General features: G+C 38.4%; 1 protein-coding gene across 4 annotated transcripts in view; it reads left to right on the plus strand.

Annotated features, from left to right (window-relative positions):
* Nucleotides 1-14223, plus strand: part of PCNX1 (pecanex 1) — a 168274-nt gene extending 154051 nt beyond the window's left edge. For all 4 annotated transcript variants that reach the window (XM_029236695.1, XM_029236696.1, XM_029236697.1 and 1 more), the window contains 6 exons: nucleotides 7335-7565; nucleotides 8419-8693; nucleotides 10231-10436; nucleotides 12381-12823; nucleotides 13479-13619; nucleotides 13807-14223. In XM_029236695.1, the coding sequence (XP_029092528.1) occupies nucleotides 7335-7565; nucleotides 8419-8693; nucleotides 10231-10436; nucleotides 12381-12823; nucleotides 13479-13619; nucleotides 13807-13947 (1437 nt within the window). In that variant the 3' untranslated portion in view covers nucleotides 13948-14223. The remainder of the gene's footprint in view (nucleotides 1-7334; nucleotides 7566-8418; nucleotides 8694-10230; nucleotides 10437-12380; nucleotides 12824-13478; nucleotides 13620-13806) is intronic.
* The last annotated feature ends 2152 nt before the right edge of the window (nucleotides 14224-16375 follow it).

Here is a 16375-nt window from a genome sequence, read left to right on the forward strand (position 1 = left end):
TACACCAATGGACAGATCATCCAAAATGAAAATAAATAAGGAAACAGAAGCTTTAAATGACACAATAGACCAGATAGATTTAATTGATATTTATAGGACATTCCATCCAAAAACAGCAGATTACACTTTCTTCTCAAGTGCGCACAGAACATTCTCCAGGATAGATCACATCTTGGGTCACAAATCAAGCCACAGTAAATTTAAGAAAATTGAAGTCATATCAGGCATCTTCTCTGACCACAACGCTATGAGATAGAAATGAATTACATGGAAAAAAACATAAAAAACACAAATACATGGAGGCTAAACAATACGGTACTAAATAACCAAGAGATCACTGAAGAAAGCAAAGAGGAAATCAGAAAATACCTAGAGGCAAATGACAATGAAAACACGAAGATCCAAAACCTATGGGATGCAGCAAAAGCAGTTGTAACAGGGACGTTTATAGCTATACAAGCCTACCTCAAGAAAAAAAAAAAAATCTCAAATAAACAATCTAACCTTACGCCTAAAGGAACTAGAGAAAGAAGAACAAACAAAACCCAAAGTTAGCAGAGGGAAAGAAATCATAAAGATCAGATCAGAAATAAATGAAATAGAAACAAAAAACAGTAGCAAAGATCAATAAAACTAAAAGCTGGTTCTCTGAGAAGATAAAATTGATAAACCATTAGGCAGACTCATCAAGAAAAAGAGGGAGAGGACTCAAATCAATAAAATTAGAAATGAAAAAGGAGAAGTTACAGCAGACACTGCAGACATACAAAGCATCCTAAGAGACTACTACAAGCAACTCTATGCAGTAAAATGGACAACCTGGAAGAAATGGACAAATTCTTAGAAAGGCAAAACCTTCCAAGACTGAATGAAGAAGAAATAGACAACATGAACAGACCAATCACAAGTAATGAAATTGAAACTGTGATTAAAAATCTTCCAACAAACAAAGGTCCAGGACCAGATGGCTTCACAGGTGAATTCTATGAAACATTTAGAGAAGATCTAACACCCATCCTTCTCAAACTCTTCCAAAAAAATTGCAGAGGAAGGAACACTACCAAATTCATTCTATGAGGCCACCATCACCCTGATACCAAAACCAGACAAAGATACTACAAAAAAAGAAAATTACAGACCGATATCACTGATGAATATAGATGCAAAAATCCTCAACAAAATACTAGCGAACAGAATCCAACAACACATTAAAAGGATCATACACCACGATCAAGTGGGATTTATCCCAGGGATGCAAGGGTTCTTCGATATATGTAAATCTATCAGCGTGATACACCATATTAACAAATTGAAGAATAAAAACCATATGATCATCTCAATAGATGCAGAAAAACCTTTGACAAAATTCAACACCCATTTATGATAAAAACTCTCCAGAGAGTGCGCATAGAGGAAACCTACCTCAACATAATAAAGGCCATATACGACAAACCCACAGCAAACATCATTCTTAATGGTGAAAAACTGAAACATTTCATAAGATCAGGAATAAGACAAAGATGTCCACTCTCAGCACTATTATTCAGCATAGTTCTGGAAGTCCCAGCCACGGCAATCAGAGAAGAACAAGAACTAAAAGTAATCCAAATCAGAAAAGAAGAAGTAAACCTGTCACTGTTTGCAGATGACATGATACTGTACATAGAGAATCCTAAAGATGCCACCAGAAAACTACTAGGGCTAATCAATGAATTTGGTAAAGTTGCAGCATACAAAATTAATGCACAGAAATCTCTTCCATTCCTATACACTAATGATGAAAAATATGAATTAGGAAACACTCCCATTTACTATTGCAACAAAAAGAATAAAATACCTAGGAATAAACCTACCTAGGGAGACAAAAGACCTGTATGCAGAAAACTGTAAGACACCGATGAAAGAAACTAAAGATGATACCAACAGATGGAGAGATATACCATGTTTTTGGATTGGAAGCATCAATATTGTGAAAATGACTATACTACCCAAAGCAATTTACAGATTCAGTGCAATCCCTATCAAATTACCAATGGCATTTTTTACAGAACTAGAACAAAAAATCTTAAAATATTTATGGAGACACAAAAGACCCCGAATAGCCAAAGCAGTCTTGAGGGAAAAAAACGGAGCTGGAAGAATCAGAATCCCTGACTTCAGACTATACTACAAAGCTACAGTAATCAAGACAATACGGTACTGGCAGAAAAACAGAAACATGTATCAGTGGAACAAGATAGAAAGCCCAGAGATAAACCCTCGCACCTATGGTCAGCTAATCTATGACAAAGGAGGCAAGGGTGTACAATGGAGGAAAGACAGTCTCTTCAATAAGTGGTGCTGGGAAAACTGGACTGCTACATGTAAAGGAATGAAATTAGAACACTCCCTAAAACCATACACAAAAATAAACTCAAAATGGATTAGAGACCTAAATGTAAGACTGGACACTATAAAACTCTTAGAGGAAGACATAGGTAGAACACTCTTTGACATAAATCACAGCAAGATCTTTTTTGATCCACCTTCTAGAGTAATGGAAATAAACAAATGGGACCTAATGAAACTTCAAAGCTTTTGCACAGCAAAGGAAACCATAAACAAGGTGAAAAGACAGCTCTCAGAATGGGAGAAAATATTTGCAAACAAATCAATGGACAAAGGATTAATCTCCAGTATATATAAACAGCTCATGCAGCTCAATATTAAAAAAACAACCCAATCCAAAAATGGGCAGAAGACCAAAATAGACATTTCTCCAACGAAGACATACCGATGGCCAAGAAGCACACGAAAAGCTGCTCAGCATAATTATTAGAGAAATGCAAATCAAAACTACAGTGAGGTACCACCTCACACCAGTTAGAATGGGCATCATCAGAAAATCTACAAACAACAAATGCTGGAGAAGGTGTAGAGTAAAGGGAACCCTCTTGCACTGTTGTTGGGAATGTAAATTGATACAGCCACTATGGAGAACAGTATGGAGGTTCCTTAAAAAACTAAAAATAGAATTACCATATGATCGAGCAGTCCCACTACTGGGCCTATACCCAGAGAAAACCATAATTCAAGAAGACACACGCACCCCAATGTTCACTGCAGCACTATTTACAATAACCAGGTCATGGAAGCAACCTAAATGCCCATCACCAGACAAATGGATAAAGAAGATGTGGTACGTATATACAATGGAATATCAGCCATAAAAGGAATGAAATTGGGTCATTTGTAGAGACGTGGATGGATCTGGAGACTGTCATACAGAGTGAAGTATGTCAGAAAGAGAAAAACAAATGTCATATATTAACGCATATATGTGGAACCTAGAAAAATGGTACAGATGAACCGGTTTGCAGGGCAGAAATTGAGACACAGATGTAGAGAACAAACATATGGACACCAAGGGGGAAAGCAGCCAGGGGTGGGGGTGGTGGTGTGATAAATTGGTAGATTGGGATTGACATGTATACACTGATGTTTATAAAATTGATGACTAATAAGGACCTGCTGTATAAAAAAATAAAATTAAATTAAAAAATATATTTTTTAAAGTACATATTGTATTATTTTATTTATATAAAATTTAAAACAGGCCCAACTAATCTCTAGTGACAGAAGGCAGATCAGTGCTTGTTTGGGATGTAGAGATTGAATACCAAAAGACAGGAGGGAACTTTGGGATGATGGAAATATTCTATATCTAGATTATAGCAGTGTTTACACGAGTTTGCACATTTGTCAAAACGCATTTCACTGTACTCTTAAAATGGGTGCAGTTTGTTGTGTGTAAATTATACGTCAACGTGATTTTTTAAAAAAGATCCTGTTCCCAGAGAGCTAAAAATACGAAATTTGTAATAACTTTTGTTTCAGACACAGTCTTTGATAGGGTGCTTTTAGCGATTTCATAGATTTTTTTTTAACTTTTGCTTTTTTCCTTTACAGTTCTTTTTTAATTTTTTAGTTCTCCAATCTAATGTGTTATATGTTTTTTACTTTAGAAATTAAAACTGTTATCTGTGTAATATTTAATTTTACAGTGTCCTATAGTGTGTCAGTGCTCTCATACACATTATATCACCCACAACCCAGAAAATTATTTTAATCCCCGTTTTATAGATGAAGATTAATCAAAACTCAGAGAAATTACGCAAATTGCCCTTTTCCTGTGTTCTCTCTTGTCCTCTATTTAATCATTTTGTAAAACAGCATATTTCCTTATTTTTTTCTCTTTCTCTAGTCTCTTTAAGGATTTACCTAGTTGTTAGAAGTAAAATAAACCAATTAAAGTCTAGCTTGGTTTACAAAAGATATATAATGAAAATCTTACAATCTGTGATCTCCTTGAGGACAAGGACAATATTAATCTCTATGTCTATGTCCTCCTTGCTTAGCACAGTGCTTGGTGCCCTGTGAATGTTTGCTACATGAGTTTCATTGTTTTCGAAAAATAATATTTCCTGTGCCTCTGCTCATAACTTCTCAAGTTATGAGAAGTTTCTAAAATGCTTTTGAAACCTTTTCCTAGAATTGGAAACATTATCTCTTTTTATTTATTTGAAAACTAATGAAAAACATTGAAAAGTAAACATCTCCCAAGAGTAAGCACCTTCTGTCATCCCATACCATCATACAACAGCCCCACAAAGAAGTCACTGCCAATAATTTGACGCCTATCTTTTCTGACTTCCCCAAGTTCACGCAGACATTTCCAACTATATGTATAAATATTTTCCTTTTTAAAAATGTAATCGTGCTATAGAAATTGATCTGGAGTGCAAGCTTTTTCCCATTTAGTTTACCATGGACACCTTCCTAAGTTAGCACATATAGAGGCACACCACATTCTTTAATGACTCTGTAGTATTCCAGAGTATAATTTTTACTCCATTTATTAAGCTATCTCACTATTCATGGACATTCTGATTGTTTCCATTTTTTTTTAAATAAAATTATTTATTTATTTTTGGCTGTGTTGGGTCTTCATTGCTGGGCGTGGGCTTTCTCTGGTTGCGGTGAGCAGGGGCTACTCTTTGTTGTGGCATGCAGGCTTCTCATTGCGGTGGCTTCTCTCGTTGCGGAGCACAGGCTCTAGGCATGCGGGCTTCAGTAGTTGTGGCACCCAGGCTCAGTAGTTGTGGCTCGTGGGCTTTAGATCGCAGGCTCAGTAGTTGTGGCTCACGGACTTAGTTGCTCAGCGGCATGTGAGATCTTCCCAGCCCAGGGATCGAACCCATGTCCCCTGCATTGGCAGGTGTATTCTTAACCACTGAGCCACCAGGGAAGTCCCCGTTTCAAATATTTTATCAGTAAAACAGTGCTGAATGATGTACATAGACGTTTACATATTCATTCAACTATTTTAAGCCCAGTGAGAAGAAATATTTGGACAAGACTAAGCATTCTCCACTTTTGGCATGCCTAATGATTTCCAACTTTGTTTCCATTTTATTAAGAATGTGATTATTGCCTGTCTCTGTATGTTTATTTTCCATTCAAATAATTGTACAAATACCACTATCCAAGGATGTCATTCCTTCCCTAATTGAACAGCTTGATGAAAGAGAGCACATCTTATGGCATCTAGCTATCTGCTGGTGTAGGAAAGTGAACTCAGTATTTAAAAGAAAGATTAGCATGGTTGCTGGTGTGTGAGGAACAGAAGTCAAGAGCCATCCATCAGTATTTTAAGTAGTAAATTCTCTGAGGGCATGTTCACTAGAAGCAGAGTCAGAGTCCAGGATTCTCGTGCAAGAGACTAATTGAGGGGATGCCCTCAGGACAGTCTGTGAGGAAATGATGGAAGCAGGAAAGAGCAAGGGAAGAAGCTAAGCAGAAGTGTCTTTCAGCTGAGCTCTAGCCTCCCCTGGTCTCCAGAGGGAGCTCTGGAGTGTGAATGTCACCCAGAGTTCCATTTTGTACCTTGCACCTCCACAGCCAAGCGGGGAATAATCCTCTCCTGGCATTTCCTACCCAGGCAGCTCCATTAGCTGAAGGCAGTTCATAGAAAACGGAACAGCTGTGAGTTGTTACGAGCCAAGCTCAAAGCAGTGGAGCGAGGAGTGCACCAGCCTTATAAAAAGTCTGGAGAGGCACTAGTAGGTCATCTTGCCTGGAGTCCTTTCCCTTCCCCCACGGTGCCATCTCCATCCACTGAAAAGTGTACTCATTCTTCAAGATCCAGCCCAGCCCCAGACCACCTGCACTGTGTAGCTTTCCCTAATCACAGCAACTGGATTTGAAAGGTGTTTCAGTTAACTTTTATAATCGTAGATTTTTAAAAATCAGAACGAAAAAATACTCTAAAAAATGTGTTCAAGTCCTGGCATTACAATCATATACTAATTTTCTAAACCTAGGAAGCAGTTAAGCCTCTTTGAGCTTCAGTTTTGATATTTGTAAAATTCTGGTATTACCTGCTCAACCTACTTCACCAGGTTGTTGTAAGAGTGAGATGAAATCTTGTATCGGAGAACTTCTTACATTATGTACCCACGTGTACAGTGAAGACTTCCCTTAGTCTCATGTAGATGAACCCCCAGACTTGGAAGTGCATTCTTGGGGACATTGGCTTCTTGCTGTCACTGTCTGTCCTCCAGATAGCACATACTGCAGTCAGTTGGCTTGAGCACAAATGAGTCACTTTACCTGGATGTAAAAATTTATCAAGGCAGCCAATATAATATTTGTGTTTCCTTAATAACACACCATTTCAGAAATTCTGATTTGTGTTATGATTATTTTGGATTTATATCCTGTATCCCCTGTTAATTTTTAGGTTTCTGAATGGGAAACACATTTCATATACTCCTTTGTTTCATCCATGCTACCTGCCACGTAGACTTGCATGTGGTAGATATTAAATAACGACTTGTCAAATAAGGCCGAGAGGTTTTTTAGGGAAGACTTTACTAGCTTCTCTAGGGCTAGGACCCTTAATTTGTCCTCAGAGCTCATAGTTTTGAGCCTTATCTTAACTAAATGAGAGGCAGGATAAAATGGTTTATTATAATCATTCTAGAGATGTGGCTTTAAGTGAAAAGCACCTAGTTAAAAAGAAACGCAATTTAGAGACCTTTTATGTAGTTTTAGCCTCCCTTAACTGATAACAGTGAGATAATCCTTTAACAGAAAAAAAAATGAAGATATGAAAACCGACTTGAATAGTTTATCTCTAATAATATTAACATGTGCTGAAATGAAATATATAAACTAGTTTTTTAAGACTTAATTTAGTAACTGATTTAGTAATTTCAGAAGCTTTCATCATCCTGGAAGTCATTCTCTTCTTTTCCTAAAATTGTAGGTGTATTTTTTATCTCTGTGTATAGGACCATTTCACTTCTCCGGATGAGTACGATGACCCCACTGTGCTCTATGAAGCCATTGTGTCTCATGAGAAGAACCTCGTCATAGCCCACGAAGGGGACCCTGCGTGGCGGAGTGCAGTCCTCGCCAACTCACCCTCCCTGCTTGCTCTGAGGCACGTCATGGATGATGGCACCAACGAGTACAAGATCATCATGCTCAACAGACGCTACCTTAGCTTCAGGGTCATTAAAGTAAGGTTTGGAGGCACTTGTTTGCCTCTGAAAACAATGGAACTTAGATAACTGTATCCAAACTTTTAAAAAGTAGTTGAAACTCTTTTATAGAAAACAAAAATAATGACCATACTACATTAACGTTTATTGTTTTTGAGCTCTTAATTTATTTTGTCAGTAATTTACTCTGTCCTCTGAAATGTTTTCATGTGCCATAAAGCCTTAAAGTTTTTGCTTATTTCTCTCTCGGCAGTCTCTTGCCTGTTATATGTGCTCTTCGGGCAGCATCTCTTCCTCAAATGTCAGCAGTGTATTGCTAACAAGATGTGATTCCTAGGTTGCAAAATAACACTCCAGCTGTACTTCACAGTAGCTAACTGTAAATGGTTCACTCTAACTTGCTTTTTTGTTTTGTTGTTTTTTTAAGCATCTCAGGACTTTAGGAGGCTTAATCTCTGACATTTTATTTTGATAGTTTGTAATGTTTTTTCTTCATTTAATCAGCCCCCAAAATCACAAACATCCTTTCAACTCTAAATATTTGTTACCTCTCATTTCTATCAAAAATATTTATTATCTTAGTTACAAAATTCAGTGCTTCACCAATTTAGAAAACTAAATGGACTACATTTTACTTGGTATTTTTACAAGACAGCAGAGGGAAGAGCTCTGTAGGTGTTTATTATTTAATAGACTAATGACAGTGGAAAATAGTTAACTCCTGTTCAGATATGACCTGCTTATATTTGTTTCCTGCTTTTCACAGTTGGTTATCGTAATGTCTTTTATGTCCCTCCCATTTCTACTCTTCTGTTTATATAAATTTTATTCATGGCCCCTTAACCTAATTCCCATGTGTTCTGGTTTTCAGGTGAATAAGGAGTGTGTCCGAGGCCTTTGGGCAGGGCAACAGCAGGAGCTTGTTTTCCTACGTAACCGTAACCCGGAGAGAGGTAGCATCCAGAATGCCAAGCAAGCTCTGAGGAACATGATAAACTCATCTTGTGACCAGCCTATTGGCTACCCGATCTTCGTCTCACCCCTGACAACTTCTTACTCTGACAGCCATGAACAGCTTAAAGAAATTCTTGGGGGACCTATCAGCTTGGGAAATATCAGAAACTTCGTAGTGTCAACCTGGCACAGGTGAGCCCTAGGACTGCCTTTTCCAGTGGTGGTGTGACCTGACCCGCTTAATCTAGGCAGTGTGCGTTAGCACCACCTGGAAAGATTGTAGGAAAAGTACAGATGCCACGGTACAATAAAAACCTGTTATACCTGAGCTTCATGAAGTAGAATCTGAGCATTTGTATCTTCAGACTCTTATTAAGTAAATCTAATGTACAGTAGTCTGGTCAGGAACCACTGCTCTAGCATTTAGTAGAATCTTGGATAATTCCCTCCTTTTAGTTTTTTAAACTGTCTATTGCAGCTTATTGCCACTATTAGAATGTGTGGGTCAACAAACAGGGCAAATGAGAGAAAAATAAAAGAAACTGGTGCAAGTCGATTACATTCTTTTTGTATTCCGTTCCAGCAGTAGGGGGAGCGTGCTGTCCATGTTGAAACTCCTCCTTGTGAGATGCAGAGATACTGCTGCCATTTTAACAGTTAGTCGGCACTCACATCTCAAATATTTAGTGTCTTCAAGTATGCACATGAATTTTTTTCCTCTGCCTTTTGTGTGGTAAATTATGATATATGGTGCAGGAACATCATAATTTGATGGATGGCAAAGAAAAATCTCAGATTAAGAGTTGTTCAGATCCTTAAATATCAAAACTTAATCCAAAACAAGACTAGAGCAACAAACTCAGAAATAGGTGTTTTAAAATTCTTCCAGGAATACCCAGCATTAAAGAGTAAAATTTCACCATTTTAACGTCTACCCCTATTCAAACAGAGGGAAGAATACAAACCAGGGTAGTGTTCAAAGAAGTTTTCTTTTCAAAAAATACGTGTTGTGCTGGAATTGCCTTGTTTGCCCAGGACTGAGTGGTTTTCTGGGATGCAGGATTTTCAGTGCCAAACTGAGACAGCTGTGGGCAAGCCAGGAGAGTTGGTCACCCTACGTTTTACAAAAGAGAAGAGGGCTTCCCTGGTGGCGCAGTGGTTGAGAGTCCACCTGCCGATGCAGGGGACGTGGGTTCGTGCCCCGGTCCGGGAGGATCCCACATGCCGCGGAGCAGCTGGGCCCGTGAGCCATGGCCACTGAGCCTGCGCGTCCGGAGCCTGTGCCCCACAACGGGAGAGGCCCGTGTACCGCAAAAAAATTAAAAAATTAAAATAAAAAAGAGAAGAAAAATTATTACAGCAGTTCTCTTCAGTTGTGCTACAGAATAAATGAGGTTTAATTTAAATCAGTTAGGTATTCGTGGGTTTATACAGTGACAAGGATACTATTTCCAGCTGAGATCTTAATGGAACAACTTGTTATGTGCAGTTCTTTGTTATGGTGTAGAAAAGATGATAGAGTGTAGTGTAAAAGTGAAGTTGATTAGAAGAACGGAGGCAGTGAGTATGAGGGAGATACGCAAACATCATAGACTCTTTTGCTTCTTAATGTTGATTGCCCCGTGAAGATTTCCAAAGGTGAACATCAGTAGCATTAAATGTTCGGAATACAGTACCTATCTTGAAGTGATCTTGGGACCATGCCTCCTACTCCGGTGTTTGTTCCTAGGTTAAGGAAAGGTTGTGGAGCTGGCTGTAACAGTGGTGGCAATATTGAAGATTCTGATGCTGGAGGTGGAGCCTTTTGCACTAGTAACAGTGCGACAACTGCCAATGATCCCCACAGCAGTGCATCCCAAGGAAGCACTGGAAACCCAGGCCAGGGACCGGGAGCAGGACTCCATCCGCCTGTCACATCTTACCCTCCAGCGCTAGGTAATGTGAAACAGAATTATGTGTGTAATGTTAGCCTCTCAACTGTGGGGTTCAGGTAGTATGTGTGTATAAAGAGGGTGACATATTACCTACTTGGAAATATATAAATAGAATGTTTTGTTTGATTCCCAATAGGACGTTATCCTACTTGTTTATATTAATCATTTAATATATATAAATATACACCATTTGAAATAGCATTTCTTTGAAAGTATCGTTTTTAAAGGCCAATAATAGTTAACTAGTATAATTTACTTCTCTCCTGTTGAACAACGATTTGGTTTCTTCTGAGTGTTGTAATAATCTTTGTATATAAATCTTTGTAATTACTTATTATTTTCTTAGGCTGGAAACTTTAAAAATGGAATCAAGTCAAAGTTTATGAGAATATTTAAGACATGATACATAATGCCAAAAATCTTTCCAGAATTCTTTTTTATTTCTTTTACACCAATTGGTACTCTGACCAGTCGTCTAGAGGAGTGACCAGCTTTGAGTATCATTGTTTCCACCTCTGCTGCCTCCTCTCTCAGAGAGACAGGAGAAGGGGGGTGGTCTTTAGTTGCATATTTTTAATTTGCATTGCTCTAATAATACCTGAGGTTGGAAACTTTTAAATGAGTTTATCAGGTCTTCTTTCTGAAGTACATGTTAAGTCTCTTGCCCATTTTTCCACTTGGTTATCTTTTCCTTATTTGTATATTCTGGATTGGAACTCTTGGTCAGTTTTCTGTACCACAGACGTCTTTTTCCATTCTGTATCTTGGCTTTCCCTTCTCTTTCTGTGAAGAGTGGCTTGCCTTTTTTTGTTAAGTTCTTAATTTTTGTGTAGAGCAATTTACTGATCTTTTCCTTTTGATTAATACTTTTTGTATCCTATTTAAGAAATTTTTCCTTATCCCAAAGGAGGCTATTCTTTTACTAATTTGCCTTTTACATGAGAGCTGTAATCCACCTGGCATGCAGCAGGACTCAGATCTTACCTGTTCCCGGATGGCTGGTCGGTTGATCCAGCACTGTCCTTTCCCCCTCTGTTTAGCATGGATCAGATGAAGCTTTAAAACATTTACTTAAAATGATTCAAAAAAATGTAATGGCACTGGAATTGTTAAGACTCTAAATAGGTGTGTGATCGACATTTTGTTATGTTCTTTTTTAACTTCTGAGTGAAAACCTAAAACTGCCAGTGTGCTTCTTTAAATACACCTTTTACTTTTAACATTGATTAGCTCTTTTTATTTTCAGATTAAAAAGTACATGTAGTTATTTTTCGATATAATTAATAATAATTTTCTAATAATCTTCACATCACTCTTCACAAATCTGAAGAATCCTATCGAGCCATTAGAAAAAAGGACACAGAATAACCTACTATTTAGTATCACGGACCATTCATATTCAGTAGTGATCCCTCAATGCACATGCACATTACAGTGTGCCATCACTGTGCCTCTGTGGGTGGCATAGCTTGTCATTGGGATGGATTGAAAGGGCATTAATACTGTATTTTGAGAAATAGTAGTTACAGAGCTTGCCACATAGTAGATCCTTAATAAATATTTCTCACTGTCTCATTTCTATGAGATATTCATGTATTCTGAAATATTTCAGTGAAAGAAATTTTAGGCTTTATCTCAACCTAAATACCTGCTATTTCCTATAAATTATTTAATTGTATTTTTTTTATGCCCCAGAATTTGAATTTTAAAAAGCTTCAGCAAATAGAAATTATGTTACAAAAACCACATAAGAAAATAGATCTCAGATATTTATTTCTTTTTGGCAACTTTAAAAGTTTTAGGTATAAATATTAAGTTCAGTAAATTCACCAACTAATTTAAGGTGCGAGGCTTAAGGGAGAAAGTCTTAGAAACTACTGAAGAAGCAGTTGTGTTTGGGTCATCCCACTGAGAAGGAGCGCTGCTGTTGTTTCTCCCTCCCCAGCCGCTAGCCACAGCTCTCACTCCGTGCAGTCCAGCCTGGTCCGGCAGTCCCCTGCCCGGGCCTCTGTAGCCAGCCAGTCGTCATACTGCTATAGCAGCCGGCACTCATCTCTCCGGATGTCCACCACGGGATTTGTGCCTTGTCGGCGCTCTTCCACCAGCCAGATATCGCTTCGCAACTTACCGTCATCCATCCAGTCCCGCCTCTCTGTGGTGAACCAGATGGAACCCTCCAGTCAGAGCGGCCCGGCCTGTGTGCAGCATGGCCTGCCTTCCTCTAGCAGCTCCAGCCAAAGCATCCCAGCCTGCAAGCATCACACCCTCGTGGGCTTTCTTGGGACAGACGGCGGTCAGAGCAGTGCCGCTGATACACAGCCCGGCAACACCTTAAGTCCTGCCAATAATTCCCATGCCAAAAAGGGGGAGGTGATTTACAGAGTCCAGGTGAGTAAGCCCACGGTTCTTCTTGCACTGTTTCTCTCACTCGTTTGTTTTTATTTCTTGTTCTTTTGAGTGAAGGACTCTTGTGAAGACATACCTTATATTGCTTAGTCTGAAGACTAGAATAGTTTTGAATGTTGAAAAAATGTTTCTGCCAGTATAAAAACTGAAAGCAAGGGCTTCCCTGGTGGTGCAGTGGTTGGGAGTCCGCCTGCCGATGCAGGGGACACGGGTTCGTGCCCCGGTCCGGGAGGATCCCACGTGCCGCGGAGCGGCTGGGCCCGTGAGCCATGGCTGCTGAGCCTGCGCGTCCAGAGCCTGTGCTCCGCAACGGGAGAGGCCACAACAGTGAGAGGCCCGCGTACCGCAAAAAAAAAAAAAAAAAAACTGAAAGCAAGCAGTTTTTCACTGGTGGTATTTGTTCCCTCTTCAGCCATGGTTATGTGACCATTGCAGTTAAGGTCTCCTAGGAGGCTAAAAGGAGTTCAGGTGGCTCTTTAGGTGGTTTTTTATTCCGTTATAGTCAGTGGAGAATTTGAGACACTGTGAAAGAAATTCTGTTTGGGATTATATAATTATTTGTCATCGAGGGGAATATGAATTTTTGAATTCATTCATTCATTTTTGAATGAATGATCCATATTTATTTATACTGCAGATTGTGGATCCCAGTCAGATTCTGGATGGGATCAACCTGTCAAAAAGGAAAGAGCTGCAGTGGCCTGATGAGGGTATTCGGTTAAAAGCTGGGCGAAACAGCTGGAAAGACTGGAGTCCCCAGGAGGGCATGGAAGGCCACGTAAGTTCTCCTATGAAGCTGGTGCTCTGACTTTTTTGTAGCCTGACTGGTACGCCTGGTTTTTAGCTGATTTATGTACTTATGCTTAATTACCAAACTGAATTACTACCTCTAATCTTAAGGATAGAGTCTGTGAGTGTATTCAGGGTCTCTGCCACTAACTGCTTGTTTTATTCTGAAACATTAGGTGATTCACCGTTGGGTGCCTTGCAGCAGAGATCCAGGTACTAGATCCCACATCGACAAGACAGTACTTCTGGTTCAAATTGAAGATAAATACGTGACTGTAATCGAAACTGGGGTACTAGAACTTGGGGCTGAAGTGTGAGCCAGTGTTTTATAACTTCATTTCTTTTCCCTCAAAATTCCAAGAGATTGGAAAAAAAGAGGAGAGAGCAGAAGATGCCTGCAGGTATCCCTTTGATCCTGTAGGAGAGACTTGAACATAGAGTGGGCTTGGTTAAGCACCTCTCCCTCGCCCTTCACCCTGACTCCTGTCACTGTCTCCATCCCCAAATAAAGCTGAAATATTTTTTTAAGTTAGCTGCTGAGAAAACATCGTGCATGAAGGATAAAGTTCTGTTAAAATACATCCTTAAAAAAAGTTTTTTCCTATGCATTGCCTATGCTTTAAATCAACAAACTCTTGCTTTCTAAACTATGATCTCATATTTTTCTAATTTTTTTGCCAAAAATAATTGCCATGTTTTGTCATAAAACATGAAATCCATTTACCTTGATTTTTAAAAACAGACAAGTGTAGAAACCTTCAGTTTGACATACTGCAGTATAAAAGTTTAATGTACAGTGAAAAAGACTATGAACAGACATAGATTTATCTTATTCCTTGAACGCTAAAAACTTTAATGAAAAAAACTGCACTAATTTTTTACAATGCACTATAAAGTCTGAGATTTCTCAGAACATTTATTTATATATAAAAATAAAATACCATTATTTAAATTGCCTTTGGGATTAACCCCTTCCCTTTCCTTATACGTAGCAGGAACTGTGCTGCTCATTTTTCTTTAGTAGTCTGTACTTCATGCCAGTCCATTGGATGTTTCCTTTAAAATGAATACTTAATCTCAAGATACACGTAGCTTCATCACTGGCATTTCCCGGAGCCAGTAGTCAGTGACTCAGTCCCGTGAACACTCCTGCCAGCTCCTGTGTCCACATTTCAGATGGGCTCCAACACTGTGTGCGTCCCAGCTACCCTGTTTCTCCCACTTGGGGCAAGTTCTGCTGGGGTCAGTTCTGGGAAGAAAATACTTCTGCTTTTCAAAGAAGAAGGTGAACGTCCTGGAATTTAAAGAAAGGATGGATTGCCTTTTATTTTAAGAGTTCTTAGCTCTTGAAGTTATTCACATGCAGTTCAGTTAATCAAGTAAAAGTTTTTCAAACAAAATTATCCAAATGGTGCAGTTCTTATTGTTATATCCCTCTTTAAAACTTTGCCTATTATTTTCCTCCTCTCTTCTTATTCTATTACTTGAATTTTATTTCCTGTGATTTATAGTGTGTAGCTGTAATTTGAAATATTTATAACTGTGATGAACTTGACTTAATTCATATGTTGTCTCATAACTTAAATTTTATTGGTTTTTTTTAAAATGTATGTATTCAGGGAAATATATAACTCAGATTTACAATTAGACTAGGTGGGAACTGCAGTTTAGATTTAATTTTCAACATATGGCGTTTTTTAAATCCTTCAGAAAATTTTTCTCCTTTTGTGTGAAACCCCAAAGAAGACTGTACATCTGAGCATTTAGGAGCAGCCATCTTTCTGCCCCCTGTGAATGGAAAGTAAAAGGAAGCAGGTGAAGTTAATTTTAGTCATACATTTCGTTTAGTCCATTATATCCAAAGTATTTCTATTTCACCATGTGGTACTAGCCGTATTTCAGCTACTTGCTAGCCACAGTATCACATGACACTTCAGTGGAAGGAATGAAAGCTAAGGAAGTAAATAGCTAATATATAGCCTCTGATTGCATTTTCACTCCAAAACCTATTTACTTTTCCTTTTTCCAATTTTAAATTTTTGTGGGTATTCAGGAGCCGATGTGCCTTGTGTTGAGGTTTCCAGACTTCACACACTTTGCAGAACTTACTGTTGAAAAACTTTCTATCAAATGATCTACTGAACATTTACACAAAGGTACCCTTTCTAAATTGACCAGTTAAAATGTATTTTTCCTGATGCTGTCATTATATTCTGTGTTTGCCTTATTTTGGCAAATCTACAATATGCCATTAAGGTTCAGGTTCTTCTTTTTTCTTCTGAAACTGAATATATGATCTGTTTGTCTATCTGTATTATCTAAAATCCTCTCAGAGGAATTATGCTCCCTGCTGCTTGTTCCCTTTCTGAGATGAATATGATCTCTTCATGGTCATTGCCTAGATGAGAAGATAAGTGGAGCCTTTCCAGTCTTAAATAGAAGATACTTCATTTTCCTACACAGAGAAAAAGAAAAAACCTGAACTTCAAATGTTTAAGACTAAAACATATAGTCTTTTTAAAATCATAATACTTTTCTAATAATTGCATCAGGGGAAGCATTGATAATTAAAGAAGGAGTCATGTCTTAAAAATAATTGGAACTAAAGTATAATATAGAAATATACACACTTTCATTAATTAAGTTGATTATACATGTCTTATTCAACCCTGTCCCCTGCCACCCCACACCCCCCTGGAGATTAGTGAGCTGTTCATTTAGATTCCCTGCTTAGCCTTTTTGATT

Source organism: Monodon monoceros, unplaced genomic scaffold (genome assembly GCF_005190385.1).
Source record: "Monodon monoceros isolate NGI ecotype Baffin Bay Population unplaced genomic scaffold, NGI_Narwhal_1 Super_Scaffold_21, whole genome shotgun sequence".
Taxonomy (NCBI): Eukaryota; Metazoa; Chordata; class Mammalia; order Artiodactyla; family Monodontidae; genus Monodon; species Monodon monoceros.